The 24,136-nt window shown below is 42.7% G+C and overlaps 1 protein-coding gene across 2 annotated transcripts in view; it reads left to right on the forward strand.

The window, feature by feature from the left end:
* Positions 1 to 24,136, forward strand: part of PRAG1 (PEAK1 related, kinase-activating pseudokinase 1) — a 74,846-nt gene that overhangs the window by 44,732 nt on the left and 5,978 nt on the right. For both annotated transcript variants that reach the window (XM_054498566.2, XM_054498567.2), the window contains exons 4-5: positions 4,770 to 4,927; positions 17,182 to 17,933. In XM_054498566.2, the coding sequence (XP_054354541.2) occupies positions 4,770 to 4,927; positions 17,182 to 17,933 (910 nt within the window). The remainder of the gene's footprint in view (positions 1 to 4,769; positions 4,928 to 17,181; positions 17,934 to 24,136) is intronic.

The raw sequence follows: 24,136 nt of genomic DNA on the forward strand, positions 1-24,136 counted from the left end.
CACACTTTACTTGAGCCTTTTGTAAATTACTTTTAATACTCAGCATTTTAAAATATTTTTTCATATTGCTACCCTAAAATCCAGTTCATTTTTTTCTACTGCTATAAAGTATCCCACCAAAAGACTATACCACAATGTTTTCATTCCTTTGTGGAAGCACGGTTCAACAGTTTACAAGATTATTTGCTATTTGTAACACTGTGAACACCTTTCTCCACTTATAAGAGTTTCTCTTAAGCTAGTATGGAGCCACTAGCTTAAAATGCGGTTAGTCAGAATTGCAACGTGAGTAAATATAAAATGTATGCCACATTTTAAGGACTTAGAATGAAAAAAACATATGGAATATATCAATAATTGATATAGGTTATACTGATTACAGATTAAAATGACAATATTTTGAATACATTATGTTAAATAAAATATATTTATTATTTTAAATAAAATATATTACTAAAATTATTTTTTCCCATTTATTTTACATTTTTTAAATGTGGCTACTAGAAAACTTAAAATTACATATATGGCTTGCATTATAATTCTATTGGACAAGGCTGGTCAAAACCAGCCAGTAACTGATTGCCCACATGCAAGCAATCATGTTTTTGTAAATAAAGCTTTATTAGAAAACATGCCACTAATTTCTATGGCGGCTTTCCAGCTACAACAGCAGAGTTCTGTAGTTGCAACAGAATCCTTATGGTCCACGAGCCTGAAATATTTACCATCTGGCCCTTTAAGGAAAAGTTTGTTGACTCATATTCTAGAGCAGTAATTTTTAACCTTTTTTAAAAACCATGACCCACAATAAGAAACATATGTAATATCATGACCCAACAAACACACATCTGAAACAAAAATTTTACAAAACAAAGTTTCACAAATCCTTTCTATATATTTTCATATTTTCTGTTCTGTTCTATTTTGTTAAAATAAACTGTTGGTCAATAAACTGCTAGCGACCCACTCAAGTGACTTAGCCATTCATTCATGACTAGTTATTTAAGTAACATTGCTCAAGGACATATACCCGAAAATGGAGTGACTGGATTATAGTAATGTGTGTATTTAACTTTACAAGATTCATCACATTGTTGTAGATTGTGAGTTTACCAATCTACAGTCTCACAAACAGTGTGAGAGAGTTCCTATTTCCCTATATCTTTAACAAAATCTGATGTTGCCAGTCTGATCTGATGGGTATGAAATGAAATCTTGTTTTATTTATAATCTGATCATTCATAAATTTAATAATCTTTTCATGTGTTGAGTGGCCTTTTGTGTTTCATTTGTGAGTTGCCTGTTCATTTCCATTTTTAAAATGGGGTCATTTGTCTGTTTCTTAGATTTATAGGCACTCTTTTTCTATTCTACATACCAATACTTTATTAGTTACGTGGGTTGCAAAGACGTGAGTTGGCCACTCCAAGGTTTGTTTTTTTTTCACTTTTTAATGGTGCCTTTTATGTTATCAGGTAGAAGTTTTAAATGTTAAAGTAGTCAGATTTATCTTTTTCTTTATATTGCTATTTTTTAGTCCTTACTTTAAAAATGATTTCCTACCCCAAGTTCATAAAGTTTTCTCTGTTATTTTTTCTGATGAATTTAAAATTTAATGGGTGTTTCTTTTCTGTTGAAAATTCGTGTTTCTACATGGTATGAAATATGGCTCTACTTTCTTTTTTTCTTCACATCATAAATAGCTGGTGTGAGTACCCTGAATTGACTTGTTAATCCTCCAGTCTGTTTCTTGGGTCTCTGTCCTGGAAATGTTGGGCCTAGATTTATCAGAACCAGATCTTTACCGATCTCATTTATACAGCAACTGGTCCTCGATGGTTTTATAAGCAAGTTTTTGCAATCTTTCAGAGAACACGTAATGTTTATCTTATAAAAATTACATGAGATAAGGCCGGGCGTGGTGGCTCACGCCTGTAATCCCAGCACTTTGGGAGGCTGAGATGGGCAGATCACGAGTTCAGGAGATCGAGACCATCCTGGCTAACATGGTGAAACCCCGTCTCTACTAAAAATACAAAAAAATTAGCCGGGCGTGGTGGTGGGCGCCTGCAGTCCCAGCTACTCGGGAAGCTGAGGTAGGAGAATGGCGTGAACCCGGGAGGCAGAGCTTGCAGTGAGCTGAGAGCGCGCCACTGCACTCCAGCCTGGGTGACAGAGAGAGACTCCATCTCAAAAAAAAAAAAAAAAATTACATGAGATAATTGAAAAAGTGAAAGTTACTCAGTTTATTTTATAATTTTTTTTTTTTTGAGACACAGTTTCACTCTGTCACCCAGGCTGGAGTGCAGTGGCGCCATCTTGGCTCACTGCAACCTCCGCCTCCTCGGTTCAAGTGATTCTACTGCCTCAGTCTCCCAAGTAGCTGGGATTACAGGCACACACCACTATGCCTGGCTAAGTTTTTGTATTATTAGTAGAGATGGGGTTGGCCTGTTGGCCAGGCCAGTATTGAACTCCTGACCTCAAGTGATCTGCCCGCCTTGACCTCCCAAAGTGCTGGGATTACAGGAGGGAGCCACTGTACCCAGCCGTCATTTTATAATTCTAATTTAACCTTTATATCCAAATTGGACAAGGACAGGACAAGAAAGAAAAATTATGGGCTGGCCTCTATTTGAATGTAAATGTAAAAATCTTAAACTAAATATATTAGTAAAACTGAATACAGCAATGTGTAGTAAAATAAGTTCATACAACATGTGCAAGTATGGCTTAATTAAGAAAAGCTATTAACATAGCTCATCACATTCACAGAGTAAAGGAGAAACATGATATGATTTTTTCCCATAGATGTAGAAAAGGCATTTAATAAACCCTAACAGCCAAAAATGATTTTGAAATACAAAACCTTAGAAAACTTGAAATAGAAATAAACATCCTTAGCCTGATAAAGAGCATCTACTGAAACCTATACTAAACATACACTTAGTATTGAAGCATCCCTTGTACTGCCTGTGTGTGGAGTTCCCTCTTTGTATCTGTCACCTGAGAATTGTTCTTTCTTTTAATCTTGGCTGTTACTTTAAATAAGTATGTATGTGTGTGTGTGCATATGTATATGAATATATATATGCTCATACATACACATATTTATGTATTTTTTAGTTTTGTCTATTTAGATACATTTCATGAAGTTTGTGGAGTGGGAAGCTGTGCCAGCTCTGTAGCCACGGTGCTGGAGTTTCTCCCTTAGTGATTTTCTGGGCCTGAAGACCAAGAAACTCTAGAGACCACTTTGGAAGGGGCAAAGTAGGGGATAGCCACAGAGCTGGCTCTGGCTTCTCTCCTAGACTGAGGAGTTGTTCTGCATGACTTCATGTCCTGGCTGCCCGTGGAGAAAACTATTAGTGATAGATCTGATGTGGATATAAGAATACTGTATGAAACTGTCTTTGATTTTATTTTGCCAGGAGATTAGATAAGGATCAGCTACTGCCATAGCATTTCCTAAGGAATTGATACTTCCAAGATTCCCACAGCGATGCTAAGATACAAAGATGAAGATAAGTCGTAACGTTGCCGTCACTGTCACATTTTTTTTGACAGCTTTAACACAGTTTAAAAATACGATTCTAAGGATTGGGAGTGGGGAGAGGGACATGTCTTCTAAGGAGCACTTTTTGTGGTAGCAAACAAACTTTAAACCCTCCTGTTAATACACAAGGGATTCCTGTGACTATGAAAATTAAAACAGGGCCTGGCAATGTTGAACACAAAGAACAGCCGATAAATTCTTGACTGTAAGGCCATGTGCATTGAATAAGGCAGTTCTGATGCCAAACCAATACTCTATTGTGTATTTCCCGTAGCAGATATTGAGATATGGATCTGCCGTAGTAGGAATAGGAATGTCATCGGGAAATATCCGTTCAGACAAATGTGGGTTTCCACCAACAGGGAAAGAGCTGGACCTGGTGTGATCTGTCTGCCTTCATGGTGAAAATGTCAGATCAGAAATGAATATTCATGTGGCTCTTGGAAAGTGGGAAGGAGGAATCAATAAGCTAAACACCCAACCTAATAATAGAACTGTTTTCTCCAATGGGAGTGTTTTTCTCTTGAAGTTGGTATTTCTGTCCTTGATCTGTTGGTGATGCTATTTAGTGATGCAACAAAAGATTTCATAGAAAAGCAAAAGGTTGGTTCCATTGTTCTGGAATAAGGGTTATGTCAATTTGGTTCTATCTAAGCATGTCACTGGAAGTCTGGTTCACATTTAAAGTTTTCCTTAATTCCAAGAAACAATCTAGACCCTTTGAAGCTTTGGCAAAAGAGTACCAGGTAAAAAAAGAAATCCCACTTGTAAAGGCCTAGTTTGCAATTCATTTGTCCTGGGATCTTGCACCTAAAACAACCCAATCTCTGTATATCTCTATACATTGGTGTGTATGATAATATCTTTATTTTTCTTTGTAGAGATTTTACACAGGATATAATAGGTGACACAATTGTTTTGGCAGATGGGGTCAGAATATGAAGGCAATTCCTTCCATGTAAGAATTTTGGTGCTTGTTTAAATGTAACAGACTCACTTCTCCTAACCACACTCCGGAAGTCTCCTGTCATTCATGCACATAAGAACTCAGAAGAGAACCTCTACTGTCTCCCCAAAATCTTTTTTTTTTCTTTTAATAAACTTGCTGACATTGGCCAGGTTTCAAGAGCGTGGTAAGTTCATGGTCCATCAGCCTGGTTTCTGAATGGAAACCGAATGAGTTATTTGTATTGTTTGTTCCTACCTCTTCCAGGCACCTTTTAAAAATGAACAAGAGCAGCTCTGATTTGGAAAAAGTGAGCCAGGGCTCTGCAGAAAGCCTCAGCCCATCCTTCAGGGGTGTCCACGTCAGCTTCACCACCGGCTCCACGGACAGCCTGGCCTCAGACTCCAGGACCTGCAGCGATGGAGGTAACACACTTGACCTTGATGGAGAGGCTTAGATTCTCCTGGACCTTCAAGACCAGTCCTGCGTTGCTTGTGGGATTGGAAGGGCTGAGCAAGGACTACTGTCCTGGTCCTGCTTTCTCAATGAAGTAGACTCTTCCAGGGAGCTGTTGAAGTCAATTTATCTACTGAATATATGGCAAGCCAGCCCATCCGTATTGCCCTCTCCAAATTATAAGAGTGTGGACGTGGCAACATAGTGGGAGGAAGATGAGGTTGAAAGGCCCCTATTTGCTTGGGTAATGAGCCATCTATGTACAGGCCTGCTTTCTACTTCTGTCCTCAGGATGAGTCCTAAACCACACATTCTCACTATCTCTTTCTCTCTCTTTCTCTCTTTTGCATCTACATGTACATGTACGCACATGCACACACCTACTGGACACAGCAGATGTTTACATAATGTTTGCTGAATTAAGCATGAAGACTTCATTAGGCCACCATCTAGCCTGCTTTTTGGATTAAGCTCTAAGGCCTATGGGTGGGTCTGTCCTCCACTGGGCATGTCCCTAAAAAGGAACTCTTGTTTTTCCATAGTTGTGGCCTGGATGGGTCATATTTAAACCCTCTCACCCTTTCAGCATTCTTTGTGTATGTGTCCTCTCCTGTGTTTCTCTTAGACATGCGTTAGCATGTTGGATTTAGACTTGTACTCACATGACTTCCTTTTTCACTCCTATGGAAATATTTCTTCTCAGTAGGCAATGACACAGTAGAGGGTTCCATTGCAAATTTACTGTCAGCAACATGATTCTACCTAAACGGTAGGTACTGGCTGAGACAAAAGTGTGTGTTATAAGTCAGTCTGTGGTGTGTTCTGGTGAGAAACCTCTGACAGTTCTTACTTAAAAACAGGAAATATCTTAGTCTTGATTTGGGAGGAATGTAGCAACAACAGATTTTCTTTTTCTGTAGATTTTTCTAGGATCTTATCTTCTTCCTTTTCCCAGCCCATTGTACAACAAATTCAACAAGGCAGATTATTCCATAGAGGGCAGGGCATCTCGACCACGAGCCCCTGTGCTGATCAGCTCTGATCCACTCTCTTGGAGACTGTAACCAGTTCTGGGGAGTGATCTACAATGAACCATCAGCCACCAGCCAGCGGGTGTCAGGCGAACTGGACTTCATGGCTTCACCACTTTGTTTCCCAGAACCAGTAAATCATGACGTCCGCTCGCAGGGTTCCTAATAACTGACTAGGAAAGATAAGGTTAAAACACATGGCACATGGGTGGATGGGATACGGTAGGAAATTGGGCAGCCCAGAACATGAGTGCTTCTTATAAAGGCTTCCAGAAGAGAGAGAAATCAATGAAGGCTGTTGGAGGATTTAGGGAAGACTTTATGAGGACATGGGACTTAGAGATCATATCTGAAATGTGGCCAGAATTGGGGAGGTAGCGGGGTGAGGATGAGAGGGCTTTCCAGGTTCAGAAAACAATAAAAGAGAAACAAAGCCACAGGGATGGCAGTGCACGTGGGAGAAGGATGAGACCAGTCTGACGTGCTTCAATAGACACCGGCAAGGGGAAATGGGACATGAGCTTGATGGGAAGCAGGGGCTGAATTGTACACGGCTCTCACAGCAGTCTGCGCATGTGGGAGACAGAGAGCTGCTGGAGGTTTGTGAGTTCAATGCTGGAGGTTTGCGAGTTCAATGGGGAACCTATTGAGACATTTTCTCATGTTTGTTTCTGAATAACGTGAATTAAAATGAATATATTGTCATGGTATCCCTTTATCACAAGCTAGTTGTTCAGTAGAAATGCACTTCAAAACTTGGACTCCCAGACCAACAAGAAGATATGTACCTTGTCCCTGGACTCTGGCCCCTGAGAGCCAACCATTCTATCTGCTGCCCCTGGGCATGCCTCTGTGTACGCGGAACCATGTTTTGAAACTGGCAAGAGACCAAAGGCATGACATTCTCTCTCTCTCTCTTTCTCTCTCTCTCTCTCTTCTTTTTGACATCTTTTAAACATTAATCATTAATCTGGAGAATATACAGAACTACTGGTCATGTAATATGAAAAATCCTTCATTCACTTCTAACCGCTTACCAAGGCAGCTTAGATCTGTTATTGCACAATTATCTTCCAATCCCGTGGGTCCTTAACTCACTTTTATCTTGTAACTGAAATATTTATCCATTGCAAATTTAGTTACTGTTTGGCATGCAGTACCGAAGCTGAGAGATTAGATCCAAATAGAAGAAAAACTAGTTCACACTGAAGTTCTTTGAAACTTGAATGTAGTGTCTGCCTTTCTAATATTATACATTAAGCCAAAAGATACCATTAGACTCTACATTTATTTTGTCAGTAAGAATCCGCTAGTGAAAACTATGCATTTCATTGACTTTTTCCATCCACAGTATAGGCTGGCCTGAATGAATGGAGGAAAAAGTCATTCCAGGGCATATCATGATAACAGTTTGTATAAACCTCTTGGAAATGTATCAGCATTAATGGCTCAAGTTAGTGATTCAGGTTTTATGGTGGGGGTGGGGGGGCGGGGGGGGGGCTGGGGGGAAGATTTTAGTTGTATAAGGAAAACCTAATCGAAATCTCTAACTGTTACATTTTTAAAACCGGTGTTTATTCTAAATGTTTCAGTGGCAAAATGCCACTTTTGTATCAATGTTAATTTCACCTTTTTATACTTTTATCAGGGTTAATGGCTAAAGTTAGTGATTCAAGTTTTATGGGGGGGGGGGGTGTGGAGGTTTTAGTTGTATAAGGAAAACCTAATGGAAATCTGTAACTTTGTTACATTTTTAAAACAGGTGCTTATTCTAAATGTTACAGTGGCAAAATGCCACTTTTGTATCAATGTTAATTTCACCTCTTTATACTTGTATCAGATTACATATTCCTCCAGTGCATCTGTTATCCCATTTGTCCAATTCAATTGAACAGCCAGTCAACTCAGTGCAAGGAAAATTTGTCGAAGCAGTTGTTTGGTTTATGCTTGGTTTAGGAGGGACAGACTGCATGTGTTAGGACAGATCCATGAAGGCTGCCAAGGGGAAGGTTTTTGCAGGGAATGGGTCGCTGGATGTGTGAGGGAAATGATGATCAGAAATGGTCATCAGGAGACCTTTTTGCTTTAAGTGGTTACTTGTAAATTAGCAAACCTAATGTCTCATTGAGATCATTTCCCTCTTTGATGTAGGATACCATTAAAATTCAGTTCAGCAGTTCAGCAAACATTTCTGAATGCCTGGAGATTAGAGAAGATTAGAGAGTCCTCTGTTGAACTGAAACCATTGGCACCAGCGATACATAAGAATTCTGAAAATACAGTTCATATAGATATTCTCACTTGCATGAATACATGTACCAGGGCAGTGATATCATTCTTATTTTTATAGCTGGCAAACCAGAGATACAGAACACTAATTAAATATATTGACAGTAGTCAGCTTGTTTTTCTCAACAAGCTGACTACTAATGGCAAATTTTTTAAAAATGTATATTAATTCAGTCATTCATTTGATAGAAATTGTTGAGTGCAAACTCTGTGCTGGGTACAATTCTAGATGCTGAAATTTCAGCAATGGAAATAATTCCCAGTCCCTTCAAGTGGCTTACATTCTGGTAGGAGAGATAGGCAATAAGAAAGATAAGATGTAAAGTAGCTACTGGTCAGAAGGCAGCGAGTGCCAGGAGAAAAATCAAGCTAGGAACAGGGTGGGGAGGGGTGGGAGTGCTCCAAAGGAAAAAAACATTTATTTTTAAAAATTTTCTGGGCCTGAGCCATAATATCACTGAAGTGAAGCTTCAACTTCATTTAAACCTTCCCCGTTAAACTGAATTTTAAATAATATATTATTGCTCCAATAAAGTTAATACTTTTTTTATAAAAATTCAAACAACGGAGAAAGGAATAAAATGAAAAGTCAGTTTTCTGACACCCCATCCCAGCTCCTACCATCATTTTTAAGATTTTTTTCTGTATCATCCCAAAAATGTGTATCCATATGTCAAATATAAAATTCAGTTCTACAGATTTTTGCACTTAATATATCTTGGGGCCTTTCAAATCAGAACCCCTAGGACTGCCTCATTTTTTGAAATTGCTGCTTATTTTTTCATTGTATGATTTGGTTATAAATCCCTCTCTTGCTGATGCATGTCTAGGTTGATTTCATTGCAAGACTTACAGTAAGACTCTGTGCCATACATTGGTGTGATTTGGTGAGCAGACCTATAAGATAAATCCTTAGAAGAAATGGAACTGACATATCAAACTGTATGTGTATTTTAAATAAATATTACCAAAGTATCCTCTAAAAATGTCAATTTACTTTTCCTCACAGCAACTGAAAAGTGCCTTTTTTTTTGAGAGAGTCTTGCTCTGTTGCCCAGGCTGGAGTGGCACAATCTCTGCTCACTGCAAGCCCCACCTCCAGGGTTCAAACAATTCTTCTGCCTCAGCAGCTAGGACTGCAGGCGCGCCACCATGCCTGGCTAATTTTTCTATTTTTAGTAGAGACGAGTTTCGCCATGTTGGCCAGGCTGGTCTCAAACTCCTGACCTCAAGTGATCTGCTCACCTCAGCCTCCCAAAGCGCTAGGATTATAAGCATGAGCCACCGTGCCTGGCATGGAAAGTGCTTTGAATTAACTTTTAATTTTACTAACTTGGAAGAAAACCCTTAATGCTTATGTTATAACAGGAGATTGAAAGATCACAATTCCAGGACCACATGTGAGCTGTAGGCAGGGCATTCGAGGTACTTAGAGCCTGTTTTCCAAAGTGAGACAGAGCTTTCTCTTCTTTCGCATGTAAATCACATTCACATCTTCATTATTGTTTCCTGGGATGATTAAGTGGTCTGGAGAGACTCCTCACAAATGCCACATTTTCCATCCAGTTGTAAAGTGCTAATAACGTGCTTCCAGTTTCAGAACACGTTTATCTTCTTGAAAAAAGCAAAGGTTTCTTTTAAAGAAATGCTTTTTTTTGGAGATGGCGTCTCACTCAGTCACCAAGGCTGGAGTGCAGTGGTGCAGTCTCAGCTCATTGCAACCTCCACTTCCAGGCTCAAGTGATTATTGTGCCTCAGCCTTCTGAGTAGTTGGGATTACAGGCACACACCACTATGCCCAGCTAATTTTTGTATTTTTAGTAGAGACAGGGTTTCACCATGCTGGCCCCTCAAACTCCAGACCTCAGGTGATCCACCTGCCTCAGCTCACCAAAGTACTGGGATTGCAGGCATGAGTCACTGAGCCCAGACTGCTTTGCTTTTTGTTTTTGTTTTTTCTTCTACATTTAATGTTGAGGCTGCTCTGACTGTGGAACCAAACAAGAGATTGCAAAACTTACCTTCAGAGGAACAAGTCCATGTGAAGCCAAAGCATTCCTCTGCCCCACCCTTCATCCTCTCCAATGCAGGAATAGTTAATGGGGGTTGGCAGAAACCTGCATGACAGCCACTTCCTGGGTGATATTGGCAAGGTGCACACGCAAATGGCTTTAGTTTTCTCACCTCTCACATGAGAGAATTGCACTAGGGCCACAGGGCACAGGGTATGGCTGAGGTTTTCTCCATCCATATTCCACTTGCTTTACCTTACTCAAAGTTGGAGAATGGTCAAACACAAAAGGTAAGGTTTGGGGAAACTTAGTTGGGACGCTGCCCTTTGCTTCTGCATTTGTTCTGACCTAGCTGCTATCAGACAGCAGAGCTGTGCAAAGAAAGAGCCAAAACAGGACTGACCACTTCCTCTGTCAGCTCAGCTCTCATTTTGACTGCAGAGAACAATGAAAGTGCCTATTAAAACCCAGCAAGAAGAGAGGACTCTATAATAAGGAAAACCTCAGAGTACCATGTTTGAACTTCTGGCCTGCATTTCTGCAGAGAGGTTAAGCTGTTCTTCCCATCCACTGAAATCCTGATTTCTCATCTCTGCTTTCTAAATATAATGACACCAAACTAGTGCACCTTCCCTTGGTCTTTTTAAGATCCCATCCAGTGCAGCATATGTGATATGTAGCTTCCCACTAGAAATGCTTTCTCTTCCCTGAAGCACATTCACTAAAGGCATGGAGCGTGTCGTACTCCATAGCCAGGAACTTCCTTTATATGCAGAATTGGAAATCGGAAGTAAAACTTAGGACCTGGGGTTTGGAGCCCACTGGCCCAATTAGTATGCAAAATTATTAAAAACCAACAAATGAGGCAACTGAGACATAGGCCAAGGTCCCAGAAAAATGTTCTCCCCTCTCACCCCTTTTACACCCTTAATTGTAAGGCAGAATTTGGTAACAGCAATCCAACACCAGCATCAAACCAGGATGTGTTTGAATTAGTCTCATGTCCCTTGGGATCCAAGTCTGGAGAATATCGGCTGTTGGCTAAAGTCATGGAGGATTTTTTAGGCAGACTTTTCTGAACCAGTGGTTTGCCTGTGAATTCAGAACTATTTTAGGTGTCAGGATATATTTGTTCCCTGTTATTTCCAGCTTTCCTAATCCAGAGTGTGGCAGCTGTTGCAAACAGTAAGAACATAGCTGCTGTGTTGCCTAAGACCGTGTTTATGGAGAGATAGTTCCCCAGGTAAGAGTCAAGAGAATTAGCCAGAGGAGGTCTTTAGGAGTGCCTTCAGATTCCATAGAAGACAGCTACCATTTGCCATGTAGTGGAGAAATCAGTTTCATGTACAAGGGCTGCATGTTAGCATCTATTTCAAAGTATCCCCAAGAATATTAACACCTGAGAAACTATAGGATCCTCAGAGGCCCGGAGTGGCCTGGAGGTGGTGGGGTGGGGGTGGGGGCTCCAAGAGTGAATTCTGACCTCTCACCAGCTGTAATTCCACACCTGGAGAGATTTAAGGATCTGTAAGCTCAGAGGAAGGATGCATTAGGTTGGAATGTAGTATGCTTGTCATAGAACCAGGCACATCTTTTCTGAATACAAAAATCATAATAGGCCAGGCACAGTGGCTCACACCTGGAATCCCAGCACTTTAGGAATCCGAGGTGGGTGGATCACCTGAAGGTCAGAAGTTCAAGACCAGCCTGGCCAACATGGTGAAACCGCATCTCTACTAAAAATACAAAAAATTAGCTGGGCGTGATGGTGGGTGCTTGTAATCCCAGCTACTTGGGAGGCTGATCCAGGAGAATCACTTGAACCCAGGAGGCAGAGTTTGCGGTGAGCCGAGATCCCACCATTACACTCCAGCCTGGGCAACAAGAGCAGAATTTCATCAAAAAAAAAAAAAAAAAATCCTAATATGTGTAGATAATGCCCAGTGATCCAGGAGAATCACTTGAACCCAGGAGGCAGAGTTTGCAGTGAGCCAAGATCCCACCATTACACTCCAGCCTGGGCAACAAGAGCAGAACTTCATCAAAAAAAAAAAAAAAAAAAAAAAAAAAAATCCTAATACGTGTAGATAATGCCCTGTGAAGTCCACATTTCAGGGGAGCTGTATTTCACTTGATGAGGTTTGTGTAGCTACAGGCCTTTACTTCTGCTGGGCAAGGGCATGGGTAGGGAATGTTCGGGTATGCAGTGCTGGCCTCTGATGAGTATGTGTATAATGCAGAGAGTACTGAGTTTGGTGCCCCAAACTCATAGCATCTAAGAAATAAAGAAAAATTAATCAGCGCGTGTGCTAATCCTTGATATCAAGCTTCTGTCCTAATACCTGGTACCCCTTGTCAGATTTACCCAAGTAGTGATAGGGTGTAGGTCTGATCAAAGTCACTGACTAACAGCTCCCACAAGAAAGCAAGAGAGAACAGAGGGAAGGACAAGATCACTTCCTTCCAGCTGCCTGAATACACGAAGTGTTTTTTGTTCTGGGACCTACCATATAGTCTAAAGCAGAACTTCCTGATTCTCTTTGGTCATCTAGGGAATTAGAAGTGTTACCGATTATGTTGCTAAAAGATCCCTGGTCTCCTCACAGATTGGAAAATGTACCAGTGGTAATTTGTGGGAACTAGAGATAGAAGGAAGAACAATTGAAGCAAGATGACGATCTGCCTAGAGCTATTTGATTTCAGGGGCAGCTTTGAGACAAAATGCATGTTTAGAGAGGTTGAAAATGGAGAGAATAGCTGAAATTATAGACTATTAGTGCCGTAAGGGGCCTTCCAATGATGTCATCGGTCATTTTCTAAAGGAGGAAACAGCCAGGGCAGGCCGACAGCCGGTGAAGTGTTCACTCCACTGCTCACTCTCAAACTGGAGCAGAATCAGAAAGGGGCATACTGGTGGCATCAGGAGAGCCTTGTAGTAAAGACAACGAAGACAAAACCAATAAACATGGAGAAATAAACCTAAGGCTTAAAGAAGAGACTAACCAGGAAACTGATCTGTTATGAACCTCCCTGGCCGCCTGGACTTGGGATGGGAAGGAGTCCTGACCGTAGGCAGGTTGTTCTTGTCTCTGAGGGCACTGATGACAGCATTGACCAGGGTTCTGATCACACCCCACTCCCATCCCCCAGCCTCAGCTTCTGTCATGTTGATGATAAATTGAGAATCAAACGCCTTGCTGGTGATGGTTTCTGCTGCCCAGAATGTAGAAAGGTCGGGAAGTGGATGTGTGCTCACGGCTCCCGGTCCTCCTGCTCATCAGGCTGGAAGTTTGGTGGCTGAGGCTTACAGTCATTTGAGAGCCCCATAAGTAGGTGGTCTTGCCCTCCCTTTTTTATCCAGGAGGCGGCAAGTGATCCTCCTCCTCCTCCTCTCAGCCTCTTCTGCTAGAGGGAGGAGGGAGAGGAAGTGAATCATTTGCCCTAGCCTCCGTCTGTCCCCGTTGCTTTCCTGGGGAGCGTGGGATTGGGAGACCTGTGGACTGCAGGATTTCAGCACCTGCTGAGATCACTGCCATCTGGATCTTCCCTCTTCTGGCTTGCTATTTCTTGTGCGCCCTTCATTCTGACTATTGAGGGGGAAATTCGTGGGCATGTAAAAGTGACTGGTCCAGACTGCACCACCACTGCTTGATTTATTATTAACTTGAGCCCTCCTGGAAGGGGTATAAATCACTCACTCAGCCTTGCTGCCAGGGGCCCCACCTATCATTAGCAAATGGGAAGGACAACTCCCTATGATCTTGATAAACCACAGGGAAACAAGGATTGCTTACTACAGATGGGAAACTGGGCAAGGGAAGCTTAAGAAACACAGTGCTCCCTCTTGAATTTCTTTTTCACTTGTGACAGTCTCATTCTGTAGCCCAGGTGGGAGTGCGGTGGCACAGTCTCGGCTCATGCAATTTCTGCCTCCTGGGTTCAAGCGATCCTCTCCCCTCAGCCTCCTGAGTAGCTGGGATTATAGGCGTGCACCACCACGCCCAGCTAATTTTTGTATCTTTTGTAGAGTTGGGGGTTCGCCATGTTGCCCAGGCTGGTCTTGAACTCCTGAGCTCAAGTGATCCTCCCGCCTTGGCCTCCCAAAGTGCTGAGATTACAGGCATAAGCCACCGTGCCCAGCCCCTGTTGAGTCTTATGATAGATGATAGGGCCCAGGAGGATATTGGTGCAGGGACCCCATAGTCTTGCTCAGCTGCCCAGGGCTTTTCTTTGCATGAACCCATTGGTTCTCAGCTCCTGTGTTCAACAGGTTGCATGCACTGAGTTTGTCCTCCCGTCAGCGTTGCATTCAAGGTTGTGCCCTGCTGTCGCTCACTAATGCTGCCTCGGTCACTGAGGCTGGGGCATGAATGTCAGCCCATGGCCATCCATCTTGCCCCCTAGAGAGACCCTCCTCCTTGTGGAACAGCAGAAATAAAGAGACCCAGTCTTGATCTGAGTGGCTTGCAACTGGTGTTTGAGCCTCAGGGGTCTATTCTGCCCCCTCTTGGGTTGGAGAAAGCAGAGAAGGGCTCAGTGTGAGCTAGAAGGTTATTAACTGTTCAGGAGCAGCCCTAGAAATGTCCTGTGCACCTGAGTGAGGTGACACAAGACTCACAATTTGCTTCCTTTGGGGCCTTCTACCCCTTGTCTGCTCCTATGCTTTTGTTCTGCTTTTTTTTTTGTTGTTTTCTGGTCCCACTGCCAAGATGTAGAAAGGCATAGAGACACTCCATGCTCTTCCCTTAGGGTGATGTGGCATGGAGAACTCAATGAGGGGTACACATCCTAAGTACGCATTTCCTTAGGGCTGCAACCCATTATTATTATTATTATTTTTAGATGAAGTTTCACTCTGTCACCCAGGCTGAGTGTAGTGGCACAATCTTGGCTCACTACAACCTCCATCTCCTGGGCTCAAGCGATTCTCCTGCCTCAGACTCCTTAGTAGCTGGGATTATAGGCACGCGCCACCACCCCCAGCTAATTTTTGTATTTTTAGTAGATACGGGATTTCACCATGTTGGCCAGGCTGGTCTCAAACTCCTGAGCTCAAGTGATCCATCCACCTCAGCCTCCCAAAGTGCTGGGATTACAGGTGTAAGCCACCACACCCAGTCTGCAAGCCATATTTCTTTCATATTTCAACCCTCAAGATAATAGGATGCATTTTACAAACTATAAATGTGATTTATTATTTCTTTTATCTCCCTAAAAGCTGTTATTTAAAATAGCAGATAACACCTTAGAGCTGTTCTGAGAATATAGGAAATGAGTATTATTTCAGTTTGCCCTTTGCTCTAATAGTGTATATCTCTTTTATATATGCATATATATATATGTATTTTTTTCTTTTACTTAAACTCTTCTTTCATTGTGAAGCCACCATTTTATACCTTGATGCCAAGAGTGAGGTCAGCCCTCACCTTTGTAGAGACTGGACCTTCATCTCACCATTTTGTGTGCTACCTAGAAAGGTTTTCTGATTGTCCCCATGCCCTGCAGACACCTGTGGCCCTGAGTGAGCCTTTGCCCAGGCAGACTCTTTATCCATATGCACCACTCCAGAAACTGTGGGGCCTTGAAAAGACTCACTTTTCTTTAAGATCCATTTCCTCATTTCTAAAATCATTACCTTCCTGCCTTCTAAAATCTCTGTGGGCTCGCCTTGCCCACTAAGCCAGCAGGGTATACGGGAAATCTCCAGGGACTGCATACTAAAAAGGGAGAATTTTTTTTTTTTTTTTTTGAGATGGAGTCTCGTTCTTGTTTCCCAGGCTAGATTGCAGTGGTGCAATCTCAGCTCACTGCAACCTCCTCCTACAATGTTCAAGTGATTCTCCTGCCTCAGCCTCCCAAGTAGCTGGGATTATAGGCATCTGCCACCATGCCCGGCTAGTTTTTGTATTTTTAATAGAGATGGGGTTTTGCCATGTTGGCCAGGCTGGTCTCAAACTCCTGACTTCAGGTGATCCACCCACCTCGGCCTCCCAAAGTGCTGGGATTACAGGCGTGAGCCACTATACCCAGCCAAAAGGGAGAATTTTACCATTGGCCAGTTACACCCTCTATAAACCTGACTTTTAAAAAATTCCACTCAAACCACACATGTTCAAGTTTATTATTGCTGTTGCAGCATTGTTTGCAAAACATTGGAAACAATTTAAGTGTCCATCAAAAAGGGATGGTTAAATAAATTATGATACTTGCATATGGTGATCTATTATGGTAAAACTGTTTAAAATAATTAAATAGATCTGCATATTTGATTTAAAAATCTCTCCAAGATGTGAAAGAAAAGCATTATTCCACACAGTAGCCACTGTTTGCTCTTTTCAATGTAATTTTGTGTGTGTGTGTGTGTGTCTGCATGCGCACACACGTGCACATTTGTTTGGATTGTTGGAGGCATACATGAAACACTACTGGCAGTGGTGTGGTATCCTCTGATAAGAGAGCTGAGTACTGAGGGACAGGGTAGGAGGAAGACTTAGTTGTCAATCTATACCTTTTTTGCATTTTGATTTTTTCCATTGTGCATATATTGTCTATTTGAGAAACAGAAAAGAAGTAAAATAAAATTAATTGCTTACAAAAAATTAGCCGGGCGCGGTGGCGGGCGCCTGTAGTCCCAGCTACTCGGGAGGCTGAGGCAGGAGAACGGCGTGAACCCGGGAGGCGGAGCTTGCAGTGAGCCGAGATCGTGCCACTGCACTCCAGCCTGGGCGACAGAGCGAGACTCTGTCTCAAAAAAAAAAAAAAAAAAAAAAAAAAAAAAAAAATTAATTGCTCTGAACAAATAAATAAATAAATAAAGGGGAAAAAGTCTGCAGGACCCTGGAATTGAGTGGCATTGCCCTTGGTCTGATGGTTTCTGTCTCTCCTCTTCAGGTCCCTCGTCTGAGCTGGCTCACTCACCCACCAACAGCGGAAAGAAGCTCTTTGCTCCCGTTCCGTTTCCTTCAGGCTCCACTGAGGATGTGTCCCCCAGTGGCCCCCTGCAGCCCCCTCCACTCCCCCAGAAAAAGATAGTGAGCCGGGCAGCCTCTTCACCGGATGGCTTCTTCTGGACCCAAGGCTCCCCCAAGCCCCGAACAGCAAGCCCCAAGCTGAACCTAAGCCACTCAGAAACCAACGTCCACGACGAGTCTCACTTTAGCTATTCGTTGAGCCCCGGGAACCGCCACCATCCTGTCTTCTCCTCTTCTGATCCTCTGGAGAAAGCTTTCAAAGGCAGTGGCCACTGGGTTCCAGCAGCAGGGCTGGCGGGCAACAGAGGCGGCTGTGGGAGCCCTGGCCTCCAGTGCAAAGGGGCCCCCTCCGCCTCATCCTCCCAGCTGAGCGTGTCCAGTCAAGCCTCCACTGGGAGCACCCAGCTTCAGCTGCACGGTCTCCTGAGCAACATCAGCAGCAAGGAGGGCACCTATGCCAAGCTGGGGGGACTCTACACCCAGTCCCTGGCCCGCCTTGTAGCCAAATGTGAGGACCTCTTCATGGGCGGCCAGAAAAAGGAGCTCCACTTCAATGAGAATAACTGGTCGCTCTTCAAGCTGACTTGTAACAAGCCCTGCTGTGACTCGGGGGATGCCATTTACTACTGTGCCACCTGCTCTGAGGACCCCGGCAGCACCTATGCTGTGAAAGTAGGTACCACTCCCTCCTTGCATTCCTCTGTGCCACTGGCTGGTGCTGGCTTGGGCAGAACTATGGCCTGAGCAAGTCATTTCACCTGTCTGGGCATTAGGAGGGGAGTTGATTCCTAAGCATTCTTTTTTTTTTTTTTTTTTTTGTAAGATAAGAGTCTCACTTTGTCCCCCAGGCTGGTGTGCAGTGGCACAATCTTGGCTCACTACAGCCTCCGCCTCCCATTTTAAAGCAATTCTCCTGCCTCATCCTCCCGAGTAGCCAGGATTATCTGTGTGCACCACCATGCCCAGCTAATTTTTGTATTTTTAGTAGAAATGGGGTTTCACCATGTTGGCCAGGCTGGTCTTGAACTCCTGACCTCAGATGATCCACCCACTTCGGCCTCCCAAAATGCTGGGATTACAGGTGTGAGCCACCACCCCTGACCCCTAAGCATTCTTTTAACACTTAGTGCTCAACAACTTCACTCTCTCTCTGCCCCAGGACATGGTGCAATGAGATTTGTAGTATGAATATAAGACACATTCTGTGCTTTAGCTGAGTTAAGAAAACAGTTGCCTTTTAGTGCAACAGAGAGTTTATTCATTTATTGACCAGGTTTTTACTGAGTGTCTACTATAGGCCAGGTACTTTGCCACAATCTGAGTATATAGGGGTGAATATAAGCTTCCCTATAGAGCTATGATGTAGTGAGGGAGATGGATAATGAGGTCATTCTTCTAATGTTAGATCCAGAAGGAGCATTCGACTTAGGAATCATCTTGAACAATAATAGTAATAATATCATTTGTGTGAGCATTCACTCTACAACTAGACTCTTACCTCTAATCCTAACAGTAATCCTACAGGTTAGGCAGGTTTTACAGATGGGGGATCTGAAGCTCAAAGTGGTTAAGTAATTTGCCCATAGCTAGTTGGTGGCTGGAACGGATTTGCACTCTGGTATGGCTGTCTCCAAAGCCTAAGTTATGTCCCTACCATTTAAGATAAATGAAGTTCAGAGACATTAAGTGACTGGCTCAAGGCAGCACAGCTCTTTAACCTTTGATGCTGGATCAGGCCTCTCGCTACCTGCACTGCATTGCACTGTCAGAGTGCAGCTCTGTGTGAGCTAGTTGAGCCATCGGCACCCATTTGGGCCACTGGGGTCTGTACCATGAACTCCAGTCCTTCCTGTGGCCCTGTTTCTCATCTTCTTTTGCTGTTCCTTGATTACCTATTGAGACCCTGGCCCTTCTATAAAGGTAGGCTTTTAGTGGGAGTCAGGAGGGAGACCCTGAGCTGTCTTCTCTCATCACCTGCCCTAAGACATCCCTTTTTTTTCCAGTTAGAAAAGTGCAAAGAATAAGCTAATTTGAAATGGCCTTGGTGGGGTAGCTTGCTTACCAACAATTTTTAAAAATAATATTGCTAACATTTTAAAAATAATATTAAATAATATTTAAGTAATATTATTAATAACAATATTATTCAGTATATATAAATAATATATAGTAATTATAATTAATAGTAGTAATAATACTAATATTCAGTATGTATTATTTATAATTATTATTTATATATACTGAATATTAATAGTAGTAATAGTATTATCATAAATAATATATAGTGAATAATATTATTCAGTATCAAGAGACAGCTGACCTTTCTGTTTTGAGGAGGAAAAAGCCTGGTGGAAGAGATTGAATTCCTCTTGTCCATGGTATAGAAAGTGAGGTGACCCTTCTGCAGGAAGTAAGGGGCCCTTGGGACAAATGGTTTTGCTTTTATTTTATTATTATTTATTTATTTATTTAGAGACAGAGTCTTGCTCTGTGGCCCAGGCTGGAGTGCGCGGTGTGATCTTGGCTCACTGCAACCTCCACCTCTCGGGTTCAAGCGATTCTCCTGCCTCAGCCTCCTGAGTAACTGGGACAACAGGCGCCGCCCCCCACCCCCACCACACCTGGCTAATTTTTGTATTTTTAGTAGATACGGGGTTTCACCATATTGGCCAAGCTGGTCTCGAACTTCTGACCTTGTAATCCACCTGCCTCGGCCTCCAAAAGTGCTGGGATTACAGGCATGAGCCACCTTGCCCCGCCACAGTTTTGTTTTTCACAAACATAAATAATTGTGCTGTGCAGCTTGGATTCTAGGGCCCCATATATTAATGCAGAATTAGCCGTATTCTCTAATAAACAACACAAAAGAAATTTAACTTTCCTTAAGAATGTTAAAAACAAGTGTTGCTCCTTATTTCATTAGAAATAGAAGCCACACAGAAACCAAAAGATAAGCCTTAGCCCTCTAAACAAGAGCCGCAGGGGTTTCCTATTTGACTTTCCTGGAGACGTGGTAGCTCAAGGACCGTCTCTGTGCCACGTGAAAAAGGAAAGTTGGAGACTGGCATCCATTATGCAGGGGATGGTAATTCTTGGAACAAGGTTACCAGGAACAATATTAATTTGCAAATGTGCCTGGCCTGGTCATTGTGGGGGTGGGCCGTGGGGGCCCTGGAGCATCATTTCGCACGGGCAGCTGTTCCACTTCATTAGCTCTCCAGTCTAGACGAAATACAGTCATCTGGGGATCCGCAGGAGGGGGAGTGGGTCTCCCTTCCCAGCCAGCGAGCTGCCTGTCTGAGGCTGAGCGCATTTCATCTGCACATGTTAAACAGGGAGTCGGCACTGAAGGCAGACGGAGCCTCATTTACGGAGCCTCGTTTGCGGAGCCTCGTTTGCGGTCGAGGAGTCCCAGTTAACAATAGCAGGCTCACACCTGCTCCTTGCTGATGCTGGAACCTACTACTTTGGGCTCAGCGCCCTGCAGCAGTGAGGAGTTAAAAGCTGGTTCTTGTAGCTCCACCGCATGAATAGGTGACAAGAAAAAAAAAATCATTAGTTGTGTGTGCGTTTTCGAAGCAGTTTCATTTCTCAGCCATCTAGAGAGAATTCTAGTTTGGTAATTAGGGCCCCGTTTTCAGCTGCTGGGCCTTTTTTATTTAACAGACATGATTTAGCCCAGACTTTCGCCCGTGAATGAGGCCCTGACTCCAAAGTTTAAATGAGTCCTGGCTCAGCAAAACGTTTGAAACTTGAGCTGAACCAAGAGTCTATGTAAAGTTCTAGAGCTAAAAATCCGAGTGCAGGGCCCCCTGAAAATGAAATGAGGGTAGGGGCAGGGAGTAGGGAGATGGAGATGGAGAAAAAGCCACTCCCTCCCCCACAGCCCCTTCCCCCATCCAGTGCTGTAGAATGATCTCCGGCGCGGGTCCAGAGCTCACTCACAGGGCTGGTTAGCATGCGCCCAACGCAGCCCTCTCCCTTGCTGGGCTTTGAGGAAGCTGCGGGTCTTGCCAAACGCCCAGTGCACTGATTTTGAAATGCATCCAGCCCAGTTGCCATTTACTCTGCTCCTTCATTTACATCTCTGTGCAAAATGTCAGCAGCCTGACTGGAGCTCCAGGCCTCAAGTGTTTGCTGGGCCCAGGCTTTTCATACCCCTGAGAAAAAGGAGCCTTGGAAACTCTTCCCAGGCCCCTGGGCAGCTGTGCTCTTCGGGTTTGCACAATACCTGCAGGCCAGCTCTGGATGCCTCTGCATCACCAGAGGGCTACAACCCAGATGGCAAGAGCAGTCACCATAGCAACCCTCCCCATTGTGCTTGCCCTGGGCTGGGCCTAGGTGCTGAGAGCCATGCCTGCATCATTTCATCTGATCCTCACAATGGCCCTATGAGGAAGGACTATCCCTGTCATTCAGATGAGAAAACACGCTTTGAGATAAATACCGTCCATCTTCATTATTTATGGATTCTGTATTTGCAAAATCATCTACCTGCTCAAATTTATGTGTAATTCCAAAATCAATACTTGAAGCGCTTTCCAGTGATTTCTGGATATGTATAAGGCAGAGAAAAATTTGAGTCACCTGATGTTAGTTCTCACACTGCTAATAAAGACATACCGGAGACTGGGTAATTTACAAAGAGATTTAATTGACTCACAGTTCAGCATGGCTGGGGAAGCCTCAGGAAACTTACAATCATGGTGGAAGGGGAAGCAAACACGTCCTTCTTCACATGGCGGCAGCAAGGAGAAACCAAGCAAAGGGGGAAGAGCAGCCAGGTGCAGTGGCTCATGCCTGTAATTCCAGCGCTTTGGGAGGCCAAGGCAGGTGGATCATGAGGTCAGGAGTTCAAGACCAGCCTGGCCAACATGGTGAAACCCCATCTCTACTAAAAAATAAAAAATACAAAAATTAGCCAGATGTGGTGGCAGGCACCTGTAATCCCAGCTACTTGGGAGGCTGAGGCAGGAGAATCACTTGAAGCCAGGAGGCAGAGATTGCAGTGAGCCAAGATGTGCCACTGCACTCCAGCCTGGGCAACAGAGCAAGACTCCATCTTAAAAAAAACAAAAGGGAGGGAAAGCCCCTTATAAAGCCATCAGATCTCATGAGAACTCACTCACTATCATGAGAACATCACCAGGTTCCTCCCACCACACATGGGGATTATGAGAACTGCAATTCAAGATGAGATTCGTTTGGGGGCACAGCCAAACCATATCACCCAATGTACAAGTTTCCAGCTGAAGGGGAATGCGGCGACAGTCTCCCATCTTGTTTCAGCCCTCATCCTGGAAGCCAGGGTCATTTTTTGCAGTCTATTTAGTGTCTGGTTTTTCACATTTGTGTGCTTTTTGTTTGTCAATGAAAGAGTCCAACTCTGTAAAATATTAGAAGAGATCTATTCTGAGCCAAATATAAGTCACCTATGGTCCATGACACAGCCCTCAGGAGATCCTGAGACCATGTGCCCAAAGTGGTCAGGCCACAACTTGGTTTTGTACATTTTAGGGAGACATAGTTATCAATCAATACATGTATGATGTACATTGAAGTTGAGGGGGCCTGGGGAGCTTCCAAGTCATCGGTGGATTCAAAGATTTTCTGATTGGCACTTGGTTGAGAGTTATTATCAATAGAAAGGAATGTCTGGATTATGAGAAGGGGTTATGGAGACCAAGGCTTTATCATGCAGACGAAGCCTCCAGGTAGCAGGCTTCAGTGAGAACACATTGTAAATATTTTTTCCAGACTTGAAGAGACTGCCCTATCAGTAATCCCAACAGGGAGGAGGGTAGCATGAGGCATGTCCAGCTCCCCCTTCCCGTCATGGCCTGAACTCATTTTTTTATGTTCACTTTGGAATGCCCTTGACTGAGAGGAGGGGTCCATTTCAGATGGTTTGAGGGCCTTCGAATTTTATTTTTGGGTTTACATGTTGGTGATTTTGTCGCCAACATGTGGTGACAATGGCCCAAGCTGGATCACCTGAGGTCAGGAGTTCGAGACCAGCCTGGCCAACATGGTGAAACACTGTCTCTCCTAAAAATAAAAAAAATTAGTCGAGTGTGGTGGCAGGCACCTGTAATCCCAGCTACTCAGGAGGCTGAGGCAGAAGAATCACTTGAACCTGGGAGGCAGACATTGCAGTGAGCCGAGATCGTGCCACTGCACTCCAGCCTGGGCGACAGAGAGACTCCATCTCAAAAAAAAAAAAAACTATATATATAATATATATAATATATTATATATATTTATATATAATATATATAATATATTATATATATTTATATATAATATATATAATATATTATATATATTTATATATAATATATTATATATATTTATATATAATATATATAATATATTATATATAAATATATAATATATTATATATATTTATATATTATATATAATATATTATATATATTTATTTATATATAATATATGTTATATATAATATATATTATATATGTTATATATATAATATATATTATATATGTTATATATATAATATATATTATATATGTTATATATATAATATATATTATATATGTTATATATATAATATATATTATATATGTATATATATAATATATATGTTATATATATATTATATATATATAATATATATATATATAAAAAATAAAATAAAATGGCCCAAGCATAGGGCTGAAGTGCTGTCTAGTGTTCCTAACCACCACGAGGCTGGGATGTGCCTCATGGATAAAAACATATGTGTTAGATAAGCTTTGTTCAGGGATGAGCTCTAGTGCTGTTGCCTGTGAGTTCCTGTTAATGACTCAACAAGGTATGTTAAACAAGCTAGCTCTAAACAGAAGCATACATGAAACAAGGTTGAATACTGG

Source organism: Pongo pygmaeus, chromosome 7, assembly GCF_028885625.2.
Source record: "Pongo pygmaeus isolate AG05252 chromosome 7, NHGRI_mPonPyg2-v2.0_pri, whole genome shotgun sequence".
NCBI lineage: Eukaryota > Metazoa > Chordata > Mammalia > Primates > Hominidae > Pongo > Pongo pygmaeus.